Here is a 17543-nt window from a genome sequence, read left to right on the forward strand (position 1 = left end):
CTCTTTTCAACATACAACTCAGGGGAATTGCCCAATATGCAGGTATCTGAATTGTGGGATGAGAAAATATTACTATTTCTGGTCTGTCTGCTTTTATTTTCCATTAGATGCAAGATGTCTTGCTATCCTGCTAGTCTGTCTCTCAAAGCACACATCTGTTGACCTTCTGTTTGTTTCTTATGCTCTGAGGTTTCCTAAGTACTACAGAGACAACCATCTTCCCCAGCTTATCTTTCTAGAAATCACAGACGCTTCAGAGATGAACTCACACTGGCTATGAAGAAACTGGCATAGAGCTGTCAACACAGGAAAACCAGCAGTACACCTTATACATCTGTCTTAGTTCTGCCACTGGCTGACACTTACTGTGAAGATTATTTAGGACATATTACGTCAGTCATCCTGGTACAGCACAACATAACAAGGAATTTCTTCCATGACTCTGAGCAGCAGATGTGCACCTAAAACTATGTATTTGGGCAACTCATGTGCGCAAGCATGTTCACTCAAAGCAGCAGATTGCTTCTAAAAGAAGCATCTTGTGCTTCTCAAGAGATCCTACACTGCCACTTAAGGAAAAGCTTGCAAAATCACCTCTCTCTATAACTTAGGCAACTTTTGTCTCTCAACACATATAATGAATTCTTAGATCTTGAAACTAACAAGAAATATAACTAGTTCATTGCTCCTTAACTGCCATATTTAGCCTTCTTCAAAACAGATAGTAGCACAAGTACTGGATGCAGATGGGGTTCCCTGCATGGATGTGTGGGGATCTGCTGATGCCGTGATATTTCGTAACAGTTCTTGTGGCTTTTCAACAAAATCGCAGAATTGTCAGCCCTACCTTTTGCAAGGTCCACATGCAAAGTAGGTTACAGGTTGCCTCAAGCAACTTTTTGCAATATGCCCATGTGAGTGTGGCAGATTTGATAATTTAGGCATGAGAAGAAATTCTTTAAGGAAAATGTGGGAGACAGTGAGTGGCTGATGGGCATCTGACAAAACTTAAAGAGAAGCAAAATGGCTTCATCAGTGAAAAGGAACAGAACGAATGTAAGGCACTGTTTCAGAAGTGATTCATCTTCTGATCTTCATCTTCTGGCACGTATACTATATTCATGGTAAGGAAAGTTCCATTCTCCTTGATATGAGCATATTTTCATATTATCCTTTCCCAGCAAGCTTAAGCTTTGCAGTCTAGTGCCCTGGGGAATCTCTGTGCTGCCAGTAAAAACCAGCTTTTAAAATTGTAGCAGTCACAGAGCCACAATCTTGCCTCCAGACTCCAGTATGTGAGGCACTTGACAAATGAAGACTGTGACGATGGTTGCCACCTCCAAAAGCTAGCAATCTGACACCCCACATAACTCACACAGCTTTATCTTACTGTTCAGCTGGCACATCCAGCTGTTTTTACAAACAAGTTGCTATCAGTTCCACCCTTATGTACCATTCTGCTTCTGCTGTAAAGCACCTGGCCTGCCAGGCTTAGTTTCCTCCTCAGGGAGCTGGCATCACAGCACGTGTCATCACTGCCTTCAGTCTGCCTGGTTCTTGCTCCCACCGACAGAGAAGGAAGACGTGATTCAGCTTCCTGGTCACACATCTGTAGGGTTGGTTTATGTTTAGGGGCTATGCCACTTGGCCTCCACCTGCTTCTCCAGAAGGGCTGACGTTTGCATAAGTCCTGCTGGCCACACTCTCCCAGATATCTGTCCTGAATACCCTTACATATCTCAAACAGCCCCAGATGCCCATGCTTAGTGAACCAAACTTGCACCTAGTGATCTCTGGTTTTGCTATGAGTCACAGCAAAAAAGAAGCCATCTTCCACAGCAAGCCTGTTTCTTACAATTTTTCTTGATATTATTAGTTGTGTTATGTTGATACTAAAACAAAATCTACAGTTTTACACACTGAAAGCAGAGGCCACTCATAGTTATATGGTAGAAGAGAAGGACTGCCCCTTCTGCTTCTGCAAGCAAAATCAGCTTGGTCTTGACAAGGACACATAGCAGATGCACATGTCACTCTATCTAACACTGCCATACCTATTTTTTATTAGGGACTGTTGCAATAGGACAAAGTGCAATGGTTTTAAATGAGCGTAGATTTAAACTAGATATAAGGAAGACTTTTTTTACAGTGAGGGTGTTGAAACATTGCAAGAAGTTTTCCAGAGAGATAGTGGACGCCCCATCCCTGGAAACATTCAAGGTAAGATTGGATAGGGTTCTGAGCAACCTGATCTAGTTGAAGACATCCCTGCTCATCGCAGGGGGGATTGGACTAGATGACCTTTACAGGTCCCTTCCAATCCAAACTATTCTATGATGATTCTAGGAAAACACAGAAAACACAGCTTTTTTCTTATTCAGAAGTAAATATGGCAGGAAAATAAGATACGCAATTTTGTGTATACAGTGGGTGCACACCCAGCATACACGTAGATATCTCATAGACTTTTGGTTTAGGGTGCAGCATGTTCCAGGCAGGCAACTAAAATGCAAGGACCACTGATTCTGAACTGAAATAGTGTAGGAAGAAGCAGAAACAAACATTAATGTGCTGCAGAATCTAAAGTCAAGGTAAAAGAGGCAGGAGACAGTATATAATCAGATGGGGCAGGAACAACTATAAGTAACGCCCATGGACCGGAAGCTACCAGGAACTCCCTGACAGAGTTAAGACAACCACTGTGGCCCTGGCAAGCTGCACGACTTCGAAACAAGGCATAATGCTCACACACTTGCAAAATTATTCATTTTTTACAGGTGAGGAAAGCAGACTACAGTAATCAAATATTTTTCTTAAAAACTCCAGGAGTCTCCCTATCTATATTATAAATAAGCTGAATTGATCATTATAAGAACATGCCCAATTAGACCTTTTCTTATCACTCCCAAAACAAGCAAAATTAGAATTAAATCTAAACCACATTTATTTTGAATAACTGAAGTTCAGTTGTCAAGTCTTTATAAATTCAGAGTCATTCCCAGATGTTATCAAGAATTATAATATTAGAGATACAACTGAGCCTTTTCAGCTCACATTGCCCAGGAAAGTCTTTTCAAGTACCGCTCTCCTCGTTTCTGGAAGCAAAGTTAATCAAATGCCTGGCACAAACGTAAAGCATTACTGCTTTTCCAAAGGAAAATGGGAAAAGGCTCAAAAGTTAGAACTGTAAGGGGGGTGTTTGAGAGAAAAAAGGGTCAGGTCTTAATTACCACTGAGGTCACCGGTAAGTCCAAACAACAGCTGGCACAAGGCCACCATGAGTTTCTCAATAAATTTCAAATTTATTCTTTAAGAATCTGACTCAATGTCCATGAAAAAAGATCCCTTAGGAGTCCCATTCACTTCAACTACAGTAAAACGATTTTCTCCAAGATAATAGACACAGATGGTTAAGGGCTTACAGTGTTCCACGGCAAATGCCATCAGCATTCAGATAGCTGAAAAATTGCTTTGGCCACTGCATGAGATCCTGACATCCTGATGAGTTTCCCTAATGTTTTAACTTCCTAAAAACATACTTAAGTTTGTTTTAAAAGGAAACATTTTATTAAAAGTGCTACTCATGAGGAAAGAGTTTTCTGTAAGTTTTGAAAATATGTATATTTTAGTCCTTTCACCTTGGAAATTAAGGAAACACAGTGGCAATTCTAACAGCATGGTAACAAATAAACCTATGCCATGAGAAAAGAATAAAAAATAAAAAAAACCTCATATAAAAAGTTGCATTTATGTAAAAAAAATAAAAGTTTACTAAGCCAACACATGCAGCATGATTTATGATTAACACTTTAAAATTCTGAACAGGCTGTAACAAGATCCACACAGCGTGTAACTGTCAAAATATCAGATTTGTCAAAATATCCCCATGCAACTGATCTGCCAAGCAAGTTGCTTCTTTAAACATCTTCAAGAGTACTTATTATGTTCTACAGACTTCTTAGACTCTCCCATGTACAGCACGAGTGTTGCTTGACATGCTGCAGGGCCACTGTACCTCAGGTAATTTCCACCCCAACGTTCTGTGTGGCACAGGAAGGCTCTGAGCTGTGGTTCGTGGCCAACCTGATGTCACTCCAAGAGATCAGGGAGCCAGAGCTCCATGCAGACTGGCACGCACACTGACATCCTCCCCGAGTCTCTCATGTATTTTAATCTCCTTACTCTAAACCCAAAATTTACTGCTAGGAAAAAACCAAACAAACTCCACATACACACCCTGGTCACAATCCATGTTTTGCACCGAATCCCACCGTAAACTTCACTCATTCTGTTAAAAATAAACTAGCACACAAGTTCTGGGAGAATTTAATCGCTGGGTAGCCCTGCAGCAGTGACCCCCGGTCACAGCTCTCCACAGGGGTGGATGCAGAGCGCAGTCAGCCCGAGCGCTGGGCTGCAGATGGTGCTGTTCCCCAACCTCCGTGCGGGCACTCACGCTCCAGCCCTGGACACCCACCGCCCAGGACACCCTGATTTGCTCCCCCCGCCGAACAGCAGGGGCCTGCAGCCAGGGCTGGCAGTGAGATGGTGCAGGGAGAAAACTTGTGCCAGGTCTCTTCTATGTGCCTGTTCATTTGTAAGCAAAGTCTGGCAAATCCAGTCTTAGGCCTAGTGGTCCATAACTCATTTTCACTCTTTTCTTTCGCTCAACAGTGTAATAATCCACTCCGCAGGAAACAATTCTTGTGGTTCATGGAAAATAAATAGGTCTTCATTTCACAAACACGAGTAATTTTTCTGTTTTACTTCATTTCTGGATATTAATTCTCACAAATAGCAGACACAGATAATGTTATTCCATTTCATAAAGTTCCTTTATGATTTTACTAGGTTGCATTTAAACAAGTCTCCTGTACAGAGCGAGTTCAACAACCCTGAAAGCATAGTAGATGTTTTCTAAATAAAGATTCATCCTTGACTTTCTCATGTGGCCAATGCTCTACACTCTATTAACATGATAACCATGACACCCTTCCAGTGTTCCACCCGCCTAACACGCTGTTCTTGTATCTAAAAGCTGAAATCATTCGCTTTTTTTTTTCCACATTAACCTTCATATTTTTCCCAGATAACTCAATCATCCAATTAATCCATTGCTTTCACATACTTTATTTTGCATCTTGCCCCCAGTCCTCAATTATTCCACATGTCTCTGGATAACTCTATTAATCATAAAAAAGACACTTGTATGGCTTCAAGGTAAATATACTGTTGCTCATGTAAAAAAAAATAAATCCAGCCATTGCTAAACCTTGTCCTTACATTTTTCTTATCTTCCCATATTTGGTTTCATGAAATGTATTCCAGTATTTTCCTAATATCCAAATCAGCAAGTGTGCAAGCAGATGCATAATCTTACATATATATCAGACACTAGCACATTTAGGAGTCCTTTTGTGGATTTCAGTAGTTGTGTGATATTTGAAACACCATTATTGTACAGAACAACATGAACCAAATGTTATAAATGCCAAAAATCCTTCTTTTCACCTCCTACGGGGAAAAAAAAAAAATTGTTCCATTCACAGAATCAGAGAATGGGTAAGGCTGGACAGGACCACAGTGCATCATCTGGTCCAACCTTCCTGCTCCAGATGGGGTATCCTAGAGCACGTTGCACAGGATTTTGTCCAGATGGTTCTCAAATATCTCCAGTGAGGGAGACTCCACAACTCCCTGGGTAATCTGTTCCAGTGCATGGTCACCCACGCAGTAAAGAAGTTCTTCCTCCTATTCAGGTGGAGCTTCCTATGCATTAGTTGCTGCCTGTTGCCTCTTGTCCTATTGCTTGGCACCACCAAGAAGAACCTGGCTCCATCATTTTGACACCCACCCTTCAGGTACTGATATACATTAATAAGGTCACCTCTCAGTCATCTCTTCTTGAGGTTGAACAGACCCAACTCCCTCAGCCTTTCCTTGCAAGACAGATGCTCAAGTCCCCTAATCATCTTGTAGCCCTGGGTTGGACCTACTCCAGGAGCTCCATGTCTCTCTTGTACTGAGGAGCCCAGAACTGGATGCATCTCAAAACTTTTTGAGGAATGGGCTCAAAGGTTCTCTCCAACCAACCCTGGTTCAGCCACTCAGAGTACATCCAGAGGTTCCACTCTACTTATTCATTATTATTATTATTATTATCACAGCACTACTCTCACTGGTATTAATCCTGGCACAATCTTGTTCATCTGTTCATAAATTTGCATATTGGGATCAGCAAATCCATCTCAGTGGAGCCCATGCTGTGTAGATTCACAAGCAGAAATGGGTATGTACTAACTTAAAATGGGCATCTACTCCATCACTGCTACAACTTGAAGTCCTAAAATATAAAGTTAGAGAGATGTCCAGCCACCTTTAGTATCTACTTCACCAAATTACCTTCATTCTGTAGACAGCTCTCAGTGAGCGCAAGGGAAAGATGCCACACGTGGCATATGTCATGCAAGGTCCCATGAGACTCCAGACATGCTCCTAGCCTATTAACCCTTTTTGTACCAGTTTTAATTTCAAAGCAGAGCATGTCCATCTCTCTTCTCTCTTTTGCACCTCTGCAAAATCCTTCAAGATTTATTTTCAGTGCAGTACACTTTGTTCAGATGTGTTTGTATATGAGACTGAAGATATTTATAAATTTTAGAAAAACTAAAAACAACAAAAAAGAAGTGTGACATAATCTGTTTAAAGTCTCACTTGAGACATCTGTTCTGACCTCTTTTAAAAATATTTTATTTACAAATGTATAAATACTGATTAATGAAGAATATAAAGCAAACATCACTAAGCTTCACTTTACATGGCAGCCCACTGAAAGAGGGCATTCTTACTGGAATTGTAGGATTGATGCAGATTGAAATCACTAAATTAATGAAAATACAAATTTTGGTAAAGAACTTGGCAGTGATCAGTTTGAAGACTCAAAAGTTGAACATTATTTCACCAGAGAGGGGTTGTGCCTTACAAAGCAGTCACAGAATAGTACAACTCTATGGCTAAAAAGGACTGAATAGATCACCTCACTCAACCCCGTGCGGTGAAGTTTGAATTTGGCTATAAAAAACCAGAGCCGCTTCTTTAATTTATTCTTGAAAATTCAAAGGAAGGAAATGAAACACACAAAACACATATTTCCAGGTTTTTACTTGCTTCTCTACACTTACTTGCTTCTCTGAGAGGGACATGTTTGCTTGCTAATCTTCAAACTAAATCTTCCATTAACTGAACTGAGGTTTTTTGTTGTCCCTTCCCCTAAAGTCTGACCTCAGAAAACATTTGTTCACCAGCCTCTGCATAAACACCTTTTACATACTGCGGACAAGTTATCATGTCTCCCTTCAGTCTTCTCAGTTTCAGACTAAACAAAGTCAGATTATCACAACCTGCCCTTGATCTTCCAAGAAAATTTATCTTCTTACTGCTTTATTACAGATGGCTGCAGACCTCTTGTCCATGCAAAGATCAGAAGTTACACAGGCAGGCAGAGTTTTACAGCCACGTGCCCACAAGCACACCAGCGTGTCCATGAAAAGGCTGAATTACAAGCTGCCTCTCTGTCTCCTAAACACTGTGCTGGCCCACAGGCAGGGTGCAGAGCTCATGTGTAGTTCCTGGAGCTCCCTGGGCCTAATCCAACACAGCCCTGCACAGGTGATGGACCCTGTAAGATTTGTGGCAGGGCAAGGGTGACACTTGTTGCTGACGTGACAAAAGGTCTGAGCCAGAGAAAAGGCTCTAACAGCCGCAGTGTTAGAGAAACAGGTGTATCACTACAAAGATAAAGTGACTGAGCTCAAAACCTCACTTGAGGATGTGGCACAGCAAGGACAGAAGGCACTGGGATCTTTCCTGTGGGTGGAAGGTCCTTGTTCATGAGTGTTGCCTCCCAGACCCAGATGATGATGCAACAGCACCTGACAGCAGCCAGGACAGCAGCAACAACCAACGGCACTGGCTCTTCCCAGTGCCAGTTCTAGCTGCAGTTGCAGCAGTTATTGATGGCAATATCCCAACAAGCTGTATCTAGGATCCTTTCATTGAAATTTTGTGGCGATAGTATGCAAATGAGACTACATGTAGTAGCATGTAGAAAAAGCGTAGATACACCGTGTGCACCACTTCCTCTTTGTCCATCTGCTTTCAAAGACCCATTGTAACACAGTCTTCCCAGGGAGAGAAATTACCCTGAGAGGTCTGTAACTCCTCCTTCTTTTCTTCTGCTGGGAATAAAGGTATTATGCTTACTATAATTGCAGAGTCCTAGGAGTCCTCAGCCTCTTCTGAATTCTTAAACAGAATGATAAAAATGCTACAAATTATTTCCATTAGTTACTAATTATTGGGTAAATAAAGCTGTTCAACCAGAAAACACATAACTTATCTGAATAGTCTTCTTTCTATGTGTGGACCTCCATGTTACACTGTAAGTTCTGCTGGACTTTACCCCACCTTGCTTTACTAACTCCTTTATAACAAACCTTTAGTCCTGCTGCCCTTATTTCCACTTCTTGTACAGCTCCTTTGTACTTCACGCATCTCTTGAAAGCAGCAGTATATTCTATAAGATGCCTCCTACCTGTTCTACCTGTCAGCAACCCGCCTTTGTGCCTCTGACACAAACATCTACAATGACTGCCAGATCTCCTGCATTTCTCCCTCTACTGTATTACTACCCCAGGAGATCCTGCCTACTCTTTTCCCAGTTCATTGTCCTCTCTTTACTTCTCACTTCTCTCTTTGCTTTCGAAGATGAGCCTGGGATTTTGCAACACTTACTTCCTAGTTATCTTTCTGTTTTAAATTTTTAAGTAGTCCCTCCCAGACAGTCCAGACCTACCTAACTAGGCCACTTTGACAGCAACTTTTTGAACTTGACAAGTTAAAGATCTCTCTGGCTGGCACTTCACTCACAAGACACAGAGACAGCCACCTCAACTCCTGCAGCAGGCAGGGAACAGAACAGCAAGTGTGCCCTAATCTGGTTTGTACACCTGCCTGGGGATGAGCTGAGCTGTGCCACAGAAATACCTTTTTCTTGAATAGACTACTGAGGGCTCCTTTGTAGGTGTTCAAATGCAGAACTCAGCATTGTTCCTCCTGTCAATTATGAGGATAAACGGTTTTCCCCACTGCTATACAGTGCTGTCCTTCTGATGCCAGTTGGTGACCAAAAATCTACCATCAGCTTCCTTAATCCAGTTCAAGACTTCCAATTGACAGCAGCCACATTCACCTTTTGTCCTGTTTTATCTTTGGCCAGAGACAAGCCAATGTTTCAGTTATAATGTGCATCCGGTTCTCTCCACCCCTTGTGCTTCCAGCTTGCTCTCACCTTTTCCAACCTTTACTACACACTGCCAAATGTAACTTATCAGGGAGGAACTGTTTAAAATATGCGAACGTAATGCTAATAACATCAGAGACAATAGATCTGACTACTACAGCTTAAAACTAGCTCTGACCAAAGGCAACACACTCCAAACATGCCTGAAACAGATAAAGTACTAAAACTGGCAGTTAAAACTTTATTCCAGTTAAATTCAAGGTACTCTAAGTAGAGACAGATTTTGAACACTATGTGACTACCTTTAAATTCACTGTTCAAAACACTATAAATCCCTTTAACAGATAACACATTTCTGTATAGGAGGAACATGTTTATTCTGATGCCTTCTTAGGTCCTCATGCAGTCACACATCTACATTACCTCAGGGCAAGCCTTGCTTCCCAGATTATATGAAATATTGCTGTAGAACAAAATACTTAGTTAATGTTTATGATTAAATGTTTGAAGTTGCTCACTGTCTGAAGTCCACAAATACTACTCCCACCGGAGCCAATGGCACAGTTACAGTGGCTCCAAGGGAGCTAGATCAAGGCATAGTACTTCTAAACTGATATATAAATTATTATTAAATACAGATACATCAAAAGTATATAGATAAAAATAATTCCATGCATAATTTAAGAATTAATTAAAAAGCCAACACCTAATTGCAAATGGAGAAATTTTATCTCTTGCAATCTCTAAGGAATAAATAATATTAAATAAAATCTGGGCTGAGAGCTAATTGCAAACAATGAACACACACAAAGAGAATTAATTAATATATTAATATATTAGTCTATCATATGAAACATTGATTCTAGTGGTTTTAGTCGATCATGCAGTAATCACATGATAGACTTAATTTGCCTTATACTCATTCTTTCATATATGATCACCTATACAAAAAAACAAACTTTAAACCCAACACACATAAAAGTATATGCTCAACTGGTACAACAGGACTGCATGCCATAAAAGTATTGATGTGCTCAAGCCATACTATATTTCATGCATATTTAATTCACTGTTTTCAATTACTCTCTTTCCTGTGACCAATTAGTCATGAAGTCTAAATCCATTAAAGACTATCAAATAAACTTGAAAGCTTCGGTGCAGTTTTTATTGACTTGAATTTGTTTGTTTGCTTGATTGATTGATTGCAGGGAGTTTTTTGTGATGCAATTTATCAGTAGCCTTAAAACTTGTACAATTTCCTCCTCTTTTGCAGCTTTAACTTCTGGCATTCTGTCACTACTTTTCCTCACTGCCTCCTGGTTACCTTCCTCCATCATCTAAATTTCCATTACAGTAAAAAAGTCATGAGTTTGGCTTGCTGAGCAGCCTTGCAAACAGCTATAGATTATACTAAGCAGGTGAAAGATGTTATGTGGTTTACCTCCAAGTAGAAGACTTTTGAAAGATTTGTATGCAATGCAGCATGAATAAATTATAATTATACATATTTCCAGGGAAAATAACAAAATCAAAAACTTCTTTACACCATTAAATGATGATCTTCTTCAAGAGTTATTTTTATTTATTTTTCAGAAGGAGCATGTCTGGCTGCCGCAAGAGAGGAGCCCCGAAGAGAAGATACAAGGACTCCCTGAAACAACATCTCAGCCTTGGCCATATTGATCTTCATAACTGGTCTACTCTGGCCTCCAATCGGGAGGTCTGGAGACACACCATCTATAACGCTGCTGATGCTTTTGAGAAAGCACGCAGGATCACCCTTGAGGAGAAAAGACAACGCAGAAAGAATCATGTCTTGCAGAATATACCACCTAAGGAGTCTTTCTGCTGTGCCTTTTGCAACCGGACATGCCTGTCTCATACTGGCCTTTTTAGCCACCAACGCGCTTGCAACAAACATGGGTAGAGCCCTTCCCAAATCTTCGTTTGCGAAGCCTAGCCATGATGATGATGATGATTGAACATACAATGGCAAAAATTTTAGGAGAAAAACTAGTATATTCTTCTGTCTACCAAGCAGACAATAGGCCTTGTTGAACAACTGAAAAACAAAACAGAGGAGGAAACACTGACACTTTGGCTGCACCCAATGCCTAAAGCAAGCTGTGGGCCATGTTGAAATGGGATTTTACAGAATTTGTTCCCAACACAGTTTGCAGCAGTTGTCAGAATAAACTCCGAGGAACACATAGTAGGCTCATTTAGATGCACTAGCACAGCAAGGAATCTTTGTCTTATTTTAACACATGGGGGGGGGAAAAAAAGAAAAAAAAAAAAAGGCATGTTTTCTGAGTATGTTTCAAAATCAAGAGGTGTTAAATTGAGACTTTTTTAAAAAGTCACTACCATAAGACTAACACCAGGTGCCTCATCCTTTAAATATCAGTGTAGATCTACAAAGTGTTCATTTCTAAAAGAAGAAGTGGGGAATTTTAAATGACATCTTAACTGCATGGCTAAAAAGAAGATACTGTGATACTGCAGAGTAGCGCTATCTAAAACGATAACCACTAGTGTCCGTAAAGTGCCAGCTTTCAGCAAGGGATGACTGTGCTTTATCAGGAATGGTCGGTCCTGCTGCCATTAAGGTCATACCTGAACATCTCACAATGCAATCGACTCAAGAAGCCATTTGCAAACCCTGTGCTGCCTGAAGGACACACAGGAATCAATAACTTCGGGTTTCTATTCTGAATTATTCATTCAGTCTTTGCACAACAGAAAGCTGTTCTCTCTCTATCACTGCAACACAGCACATGATTTTGAACACTGAGCTTTAAAACAGTAGTTTTAAAAGCATTTTGTCCTGCTACTTATAAAAGCTTCTTGCTCATAAGACCTTCAAAAATTACTTTTGGAGCAACTAATGACTGTACAGGGATGCTGCCCATTGCTCCTATCAGCAGCATGCTTCTCCCAAGGTCCAGTCAGTCAAGGGTCCCAAAAGCCAACCCACCCTGTCAGTGCCATGAACAGGACAGCTCTCCCTCTCCAGGGAGCTGCTCAGGCACCCAGAGGCCCATATTGCTGCTAGAAGGTCAGCTAAGAGGCTCTCTACAACCGTTTCCTCCATGAGAAAGAAGACATTTTCCTTAGTAGGAAGATACCTGGGTGTTCACCATACCACTAGCCAGTTTTTGGTTGCCTTGCCTTCAGTCCTAATTTCTGCTAAAGAAACTTAGAATATTTCAAAATATCCCATTTAATTTGTCAGGACTAAGATCTGGCACTACAAAATTATTTTTAAATTGATTTGAGAAAGGAACTGAACAACAAAGAAGAATTTGCCTGCTTTTACTCCTTTTTCATCATTTACTTCTTTCATTTTCTGACTTTTATCTCATCTTCCACCTGTATTTCAAACTAGCCTCACTCTTTCCTTAAGTTTTGGGGTTTTGGATTCAAAGGATGTCAGGAAGAATTTCTGGGCTTTCCTGGAAGCTGGATTTCTCTTTGGGTGATTTAGAACTATGCAACCACTACACTAAACCCCTTGCTACCACAAATGTACCTTTTCTTGTCACATCAAGGCTTACTTACTGCTCTAGCAAGTACTAGAATTTAACATCTTATTTTGGCAGCAGAAAAGCAAAATGCTTGCTGGAAGCAGAGGGCAGTTCAGAGAAGAGAGGAGACCTCTACCCCATTACCACACTACTTTGGCATGTGAGTTTCTCCCTGGAAGCTCATACCACAGCAGTAGCAGAGTCTAAAGTCCAATATCTCACCTCTCCAGCCCATATGTCAATAAGACACAAAAGATAACATTTAAACTGGAGCCCCACATCAGACAGTAAACAGTAGCCTTAGCAAGGCCAATGCTCTAATCAGTCCTCAGAAAATCTGTTATCAATTCAAAAGAAAAACTTCAGCATTTAAAAAATGTAGTGACCGTCCACTTCATCTTAAACTGTGGCATTCAAACAGTTGAATTTTGCACATAATACATTATGTACTTGTCTCTAAAACTATGTATATAAAAATAATTAGCAGGAAATATTTCTGCAATGACAATGTTTCTAGTTTAGCAAAGCGCACAACACGCCTTACTAATCAACTAAGCTGTCAAGAGACTAATCTTACACACTGAATTTTAAACACTACACACTTAGAGGCTTTGAATCCAATGCAACTAGAGATAGGCAATGGAGAGCAGAATGGTAAATATTTACAAGTTACTCAGAGAATCACATACAGACCAATTACAAGAGTGACAGTAGGTTTCTATGCCAACCCCCAACGAATTATGGTAACTAGTAAAAGCACCATTTCTGTTGACCTAGAAAAAACCCTCTTGAATACACCTCTATAAAGGCACAAAGGTCTGGTATTTTCCCAAGGAGTGCAGGAGAATAGAAGATCAATTAAAATGAGTGAGGAAAGAACCAAACAAGCAGAGAAAACATAAAAAGAGATGAGAAAAGGAAAAATAAGAAAGAGAAAAGATGAAATTAAAATGTGATCCATCCCCATGCCCATAGCAGGGTCCTGTCCACATTCATGATCTCTCATAACTTCCATGATCACCTTCATCTTTTCTGCTTCTTATTGAACCCTACACAGCATCAGATAAAAGCACACTGACCTTTTTCAATCAGTGGAACAAAAGCACTTCTGAGACACAATTCACTTCCCTTTAGGGAGATGCCTTATGGGTAGACAGCTATAAGAGCTTGTTCCCTCTGCTACCTACTAGAGAAGCCTGGGTAACCAGCTCAGATAAAGCTATTGGGATGCCTGAAATGAGACAATTCCCACCTTCATTCGTGTGCAACAAGTTATGTGCAGTGAATGGGCAAACATGAGTTCCATATGTTTTGTACTAAATCCAAGGTAGTGAAAACTAGAGCTCAACTTCAACTTAATGCATTGACCAGGACAGATCCAGTATCTCTGCTAGAAATTCACTCATTTATTGTGCTCTTTTTTCTACATTCCCTCCATTATATGATATTTTCTAAATACACCTTTGTGTCTTAAGAGAGAGCATCTGAAGGTTTGATTTTAATTTCCATCCAAGTCACTGTTCTAGAAACAATGCTCTAAGAACAGAAATTTGACAACTGTATCACCAACTGCTTTCAAGCTATTTCCAGAAGATAAAGCCGAGTTGCTACATAAATTCCAAGTTAATGAAAGAGCTATAGTCAAACTATATTTGTATAAGTTAACGATCCTTTACTTGAATTCTAAAGTGAGCAATCCAAGATGAAAATCAGTGCCAGCAATACACACAGACACACATTCATTATCTTATCTATCTGTCTCTATACCTGCAATCACCCACAGTGAGAACTACCTGAAAATGAAGGCCTAAGGCCATTGACATTGGCAAGCAAGGCAACAGGATTTAGTGTGAACTCTTTACTCTGATTTTCTTAAGGGTTTAGAGTCTAAATCTTTTTTAAGCTAATCCCAAGAGGTTGACAGTATGGAAATCATGACTGTGCATGTTTTAGAAGGGTGTAAAACAATGGTATATAGAAATATTGTTATCAGTACACTGCTCTTCTGTAAAAATATGCACTGTTTTTAACTTGTATTAAAGCATTGCTTTCCAAAAATCTTCAGACAGGCTTTTCCCCATCCCACAGATGCATTTTTAAAATGCATCTTTAATACATAAAAAGATTAGTAGCCTCTACAAACATGACAACAATTACCCTCAGTTAGAAGAATAAATGCCTGATGGTTAATTTGGATATTGCATTTTACTGCCAGGTACTGGCAACCTTCCTGGATGTTTTTTCTTTAAATCTAATTTGTCTGAAGTACTGGACAATGGATACATTTCTTACACCATAAACAGGAGGTAAAATTCAGAAAGGGAAGGCTGCAGACCTGCCTTTTGTCTTTTCTCATTAGCAAGTAGAAGACTTCTGCAAGGATGTGGGGCCACTTGGATGGTTCAGGATTACAATGAGGAGGTATCTGCATAGAAAGGGTCCTTGGAGCAGCTGTTTCTATACAGCATGTTTCCTTTGGGTCCAGCAAATCCACAAAGGAAAATCTACTGGTATGAGCCATCCTGTGACTGCAGACTCACCCTGCTCACAGAAAGGTGGTATGCTACTGCAGAGGGGTTGATGTCAGGACTGCTCCTGATGGCTCAGTCATGGTGAGAAGGATCAAAAGACCACTATGGATGAGAGATCTCTTGCTAAAGACAAAACTGAGAGCAACTTCACATCCAGGCCTTGTTAGCTCTTTGTGTCATGCCACTTCCAAGAGAGCTACACAGATTTTTAAAAGATATGAAACAAAAAAGATAATTTTAAACATCCACGTCCCTGAAGAAATTCTCTTCTGCTTCAGCATCCAATATTTCTCAAATACCCACAAGAGCAGCCACAAAAAATGGTTAAGAAATAGTTAAGTTGTTCCCTAAAAAACTCTAGTTTGCTCTAAATACAAATGCAAGGAGATCTTTCCAACAGTGTCTGAACATTGTACTTGTTAATTAAATCTCAATTCTGACAGTTTGCAGATACACTTTTATTTAATGTGACTCTTACATGAATTCAACCTCGGAGTTTGGGGGCATATCAAAGCAAGTTATGTTAAGTAATTATACAATCTGTTTCTCCAGAGAAATGTCTGGGCTAGACAGCTGGCACTAAAATAGCAGATTATATTTAGAACTGAAGGGCCACAGTGAAGGTGAATTCAGCTTTTAGTTATCTGTCGACTAAAACCTGTACATGTTGTTAAAATAATGTGCTTTGTCCCCGAAGCAAAGTTCACTGCTATTCAAAAGAAAGATATTGAAATGTGAGTTTTGTCTCTAGAAAGCTTCTATTTCTAATCCATAAGTAGCATACTGATGTCATAGGATGATCTGGACCTCTCTTTCTCAAGGTCATTTCCCCATCCACAACATGGTACTTAAATTTTTTTTTTTCATTTGCCTTAACTATGGTACTACAGCCATGACACACTAATTCCAGAAAACAGCCAAGCCTTATGGAAACAAATCATATCTCTTAAACTTTGACTCATTTTAATTTCAAATTCAAATGCTCAATTAGACCACCTTGGGACATTAGACAACAGCATTTCAACTCCCCCATGACTCCTCAAAGATAAAGCACATGCATAAACCTCACAATTTGAGATCTTCCTTATATGTAACACAGCTGCATCCTGACACCAAACATGTAGTAAAAGACACAGTTGCTGCTGTAGTAATCAGTCATCCAGACATGACAGATATAACTGACCTTCATGAGATGCTGATTTATCCATTTTGTGAACGTCTTCTTTTGTACTTTGTCCCGCTCATCTAGAGGTAAAAAGGAAAAAGAAAAGGGTTTAACAGCTCTACAAGTGATGCAGAAAATTTTTTTATTAAGAGATTTATAAAACTAATATTCTAGTAAATTTATAAAATTTAAATATTCAAAAGCTCCAAAATGTCTAATCCACATAACAGCACATAAAAGTTTTTGCAGTACATCACAGTATGTAATGAAAAAGTTTCTTGAAGCTCCAGCTAGTTCCTTCAGGGTAATGGCCCCACAGGTACAACAGCAGCACTACTAATAAAAATATAACTTCCTAGGAGAAGTCAACTGTCACTCAAATTGTACTTAAAAGGTCATGGCAAACTTTTAAGAGCTATAAATACTACTCATACTCTCTACAATCAATTAATTACTAAAGTATTAGGCAATGGAAAATCTCTTACCATATGAAAGCTAACTTTTTTAATCATCATGCTTTTCAACTGGAATATCCCTTGTTCCAACACACAGGGATGAGTTACAGCCTCAGTTACAGTCAGAGAAAGTATCCTCTTTTAATTCTCTATAAAATCAACAGGGATGTCCACTAACCCAGATATGGGACCCAGCCACTGTCAGCAGTTTGCTCCCTGGCATGGCAGTTAGCATCAATGATTGCCCACAAAACAGTGTGGAGATATAACAGAAGTAATAGACTCAGGGTAAGAAAGCATCCCACTTATGGATAGGAAGCATATACATGTATTCTACTCAGAGAAAAACTAACCACCACAAGAGTTATCTCCAGCAACCTATGTAGGGTCACCAGCCAGTAAAACTGCTACAGAGCCAGCTCACAGTCCCAGAGCTCCCCAGAGCAGGAGTCACGGGGCATTAGGACCAGGACCATCTGTGCAAGCCTAAAATAGCCAGATTCCTTCTGACCCCGTACAACACAACTGCAGCTGTTTCATTGACTCAGGCTATTTGCAGTGTGG

At 40.0% G+C, this 17543-nt stretch overlaps 1 protein-coding gene across 11 annotated transcripts in view; it reads right to left on the reverse strand.

Moving 5' to 3' along the window:
- Positions 1-17543, reverse strand: part of DST (dystonin) — a 305079-nt gene that overhangs the window by 194899 nt on the left and 92637 nt on the right. For all 11 annotated transcript variants that reach the window (XM_027695988.1, XM_027695993.1, XM_027695999.1 and 8 more), the window contains one exon: positions 16543-16604. In XM_027695988.1, coding sequence (XP_027551789.1) covers positions 16543-16604 — 62 coding nt within the window. The remainder of the gene's footprint in view (positions 1-16542; positions 16605-17543) is intronic.

The sequence above is a fragment of the Neopelma chrysocephalum genome, unplaced genomic scaffold (assembly GCF_003984885.1).
Source record: "Neopelma chrysocephalum unplaced genomic scaffold, ASM398488v2 Primary Assembly neopelma1_104, whole genome shotgun sequence".
Lineage (NCBI taxonomy): Eukaryota > Metazoa > Chordata > Aves > Passeriformes > Pipridae > Neopelma > Neopelma chrysocephalum.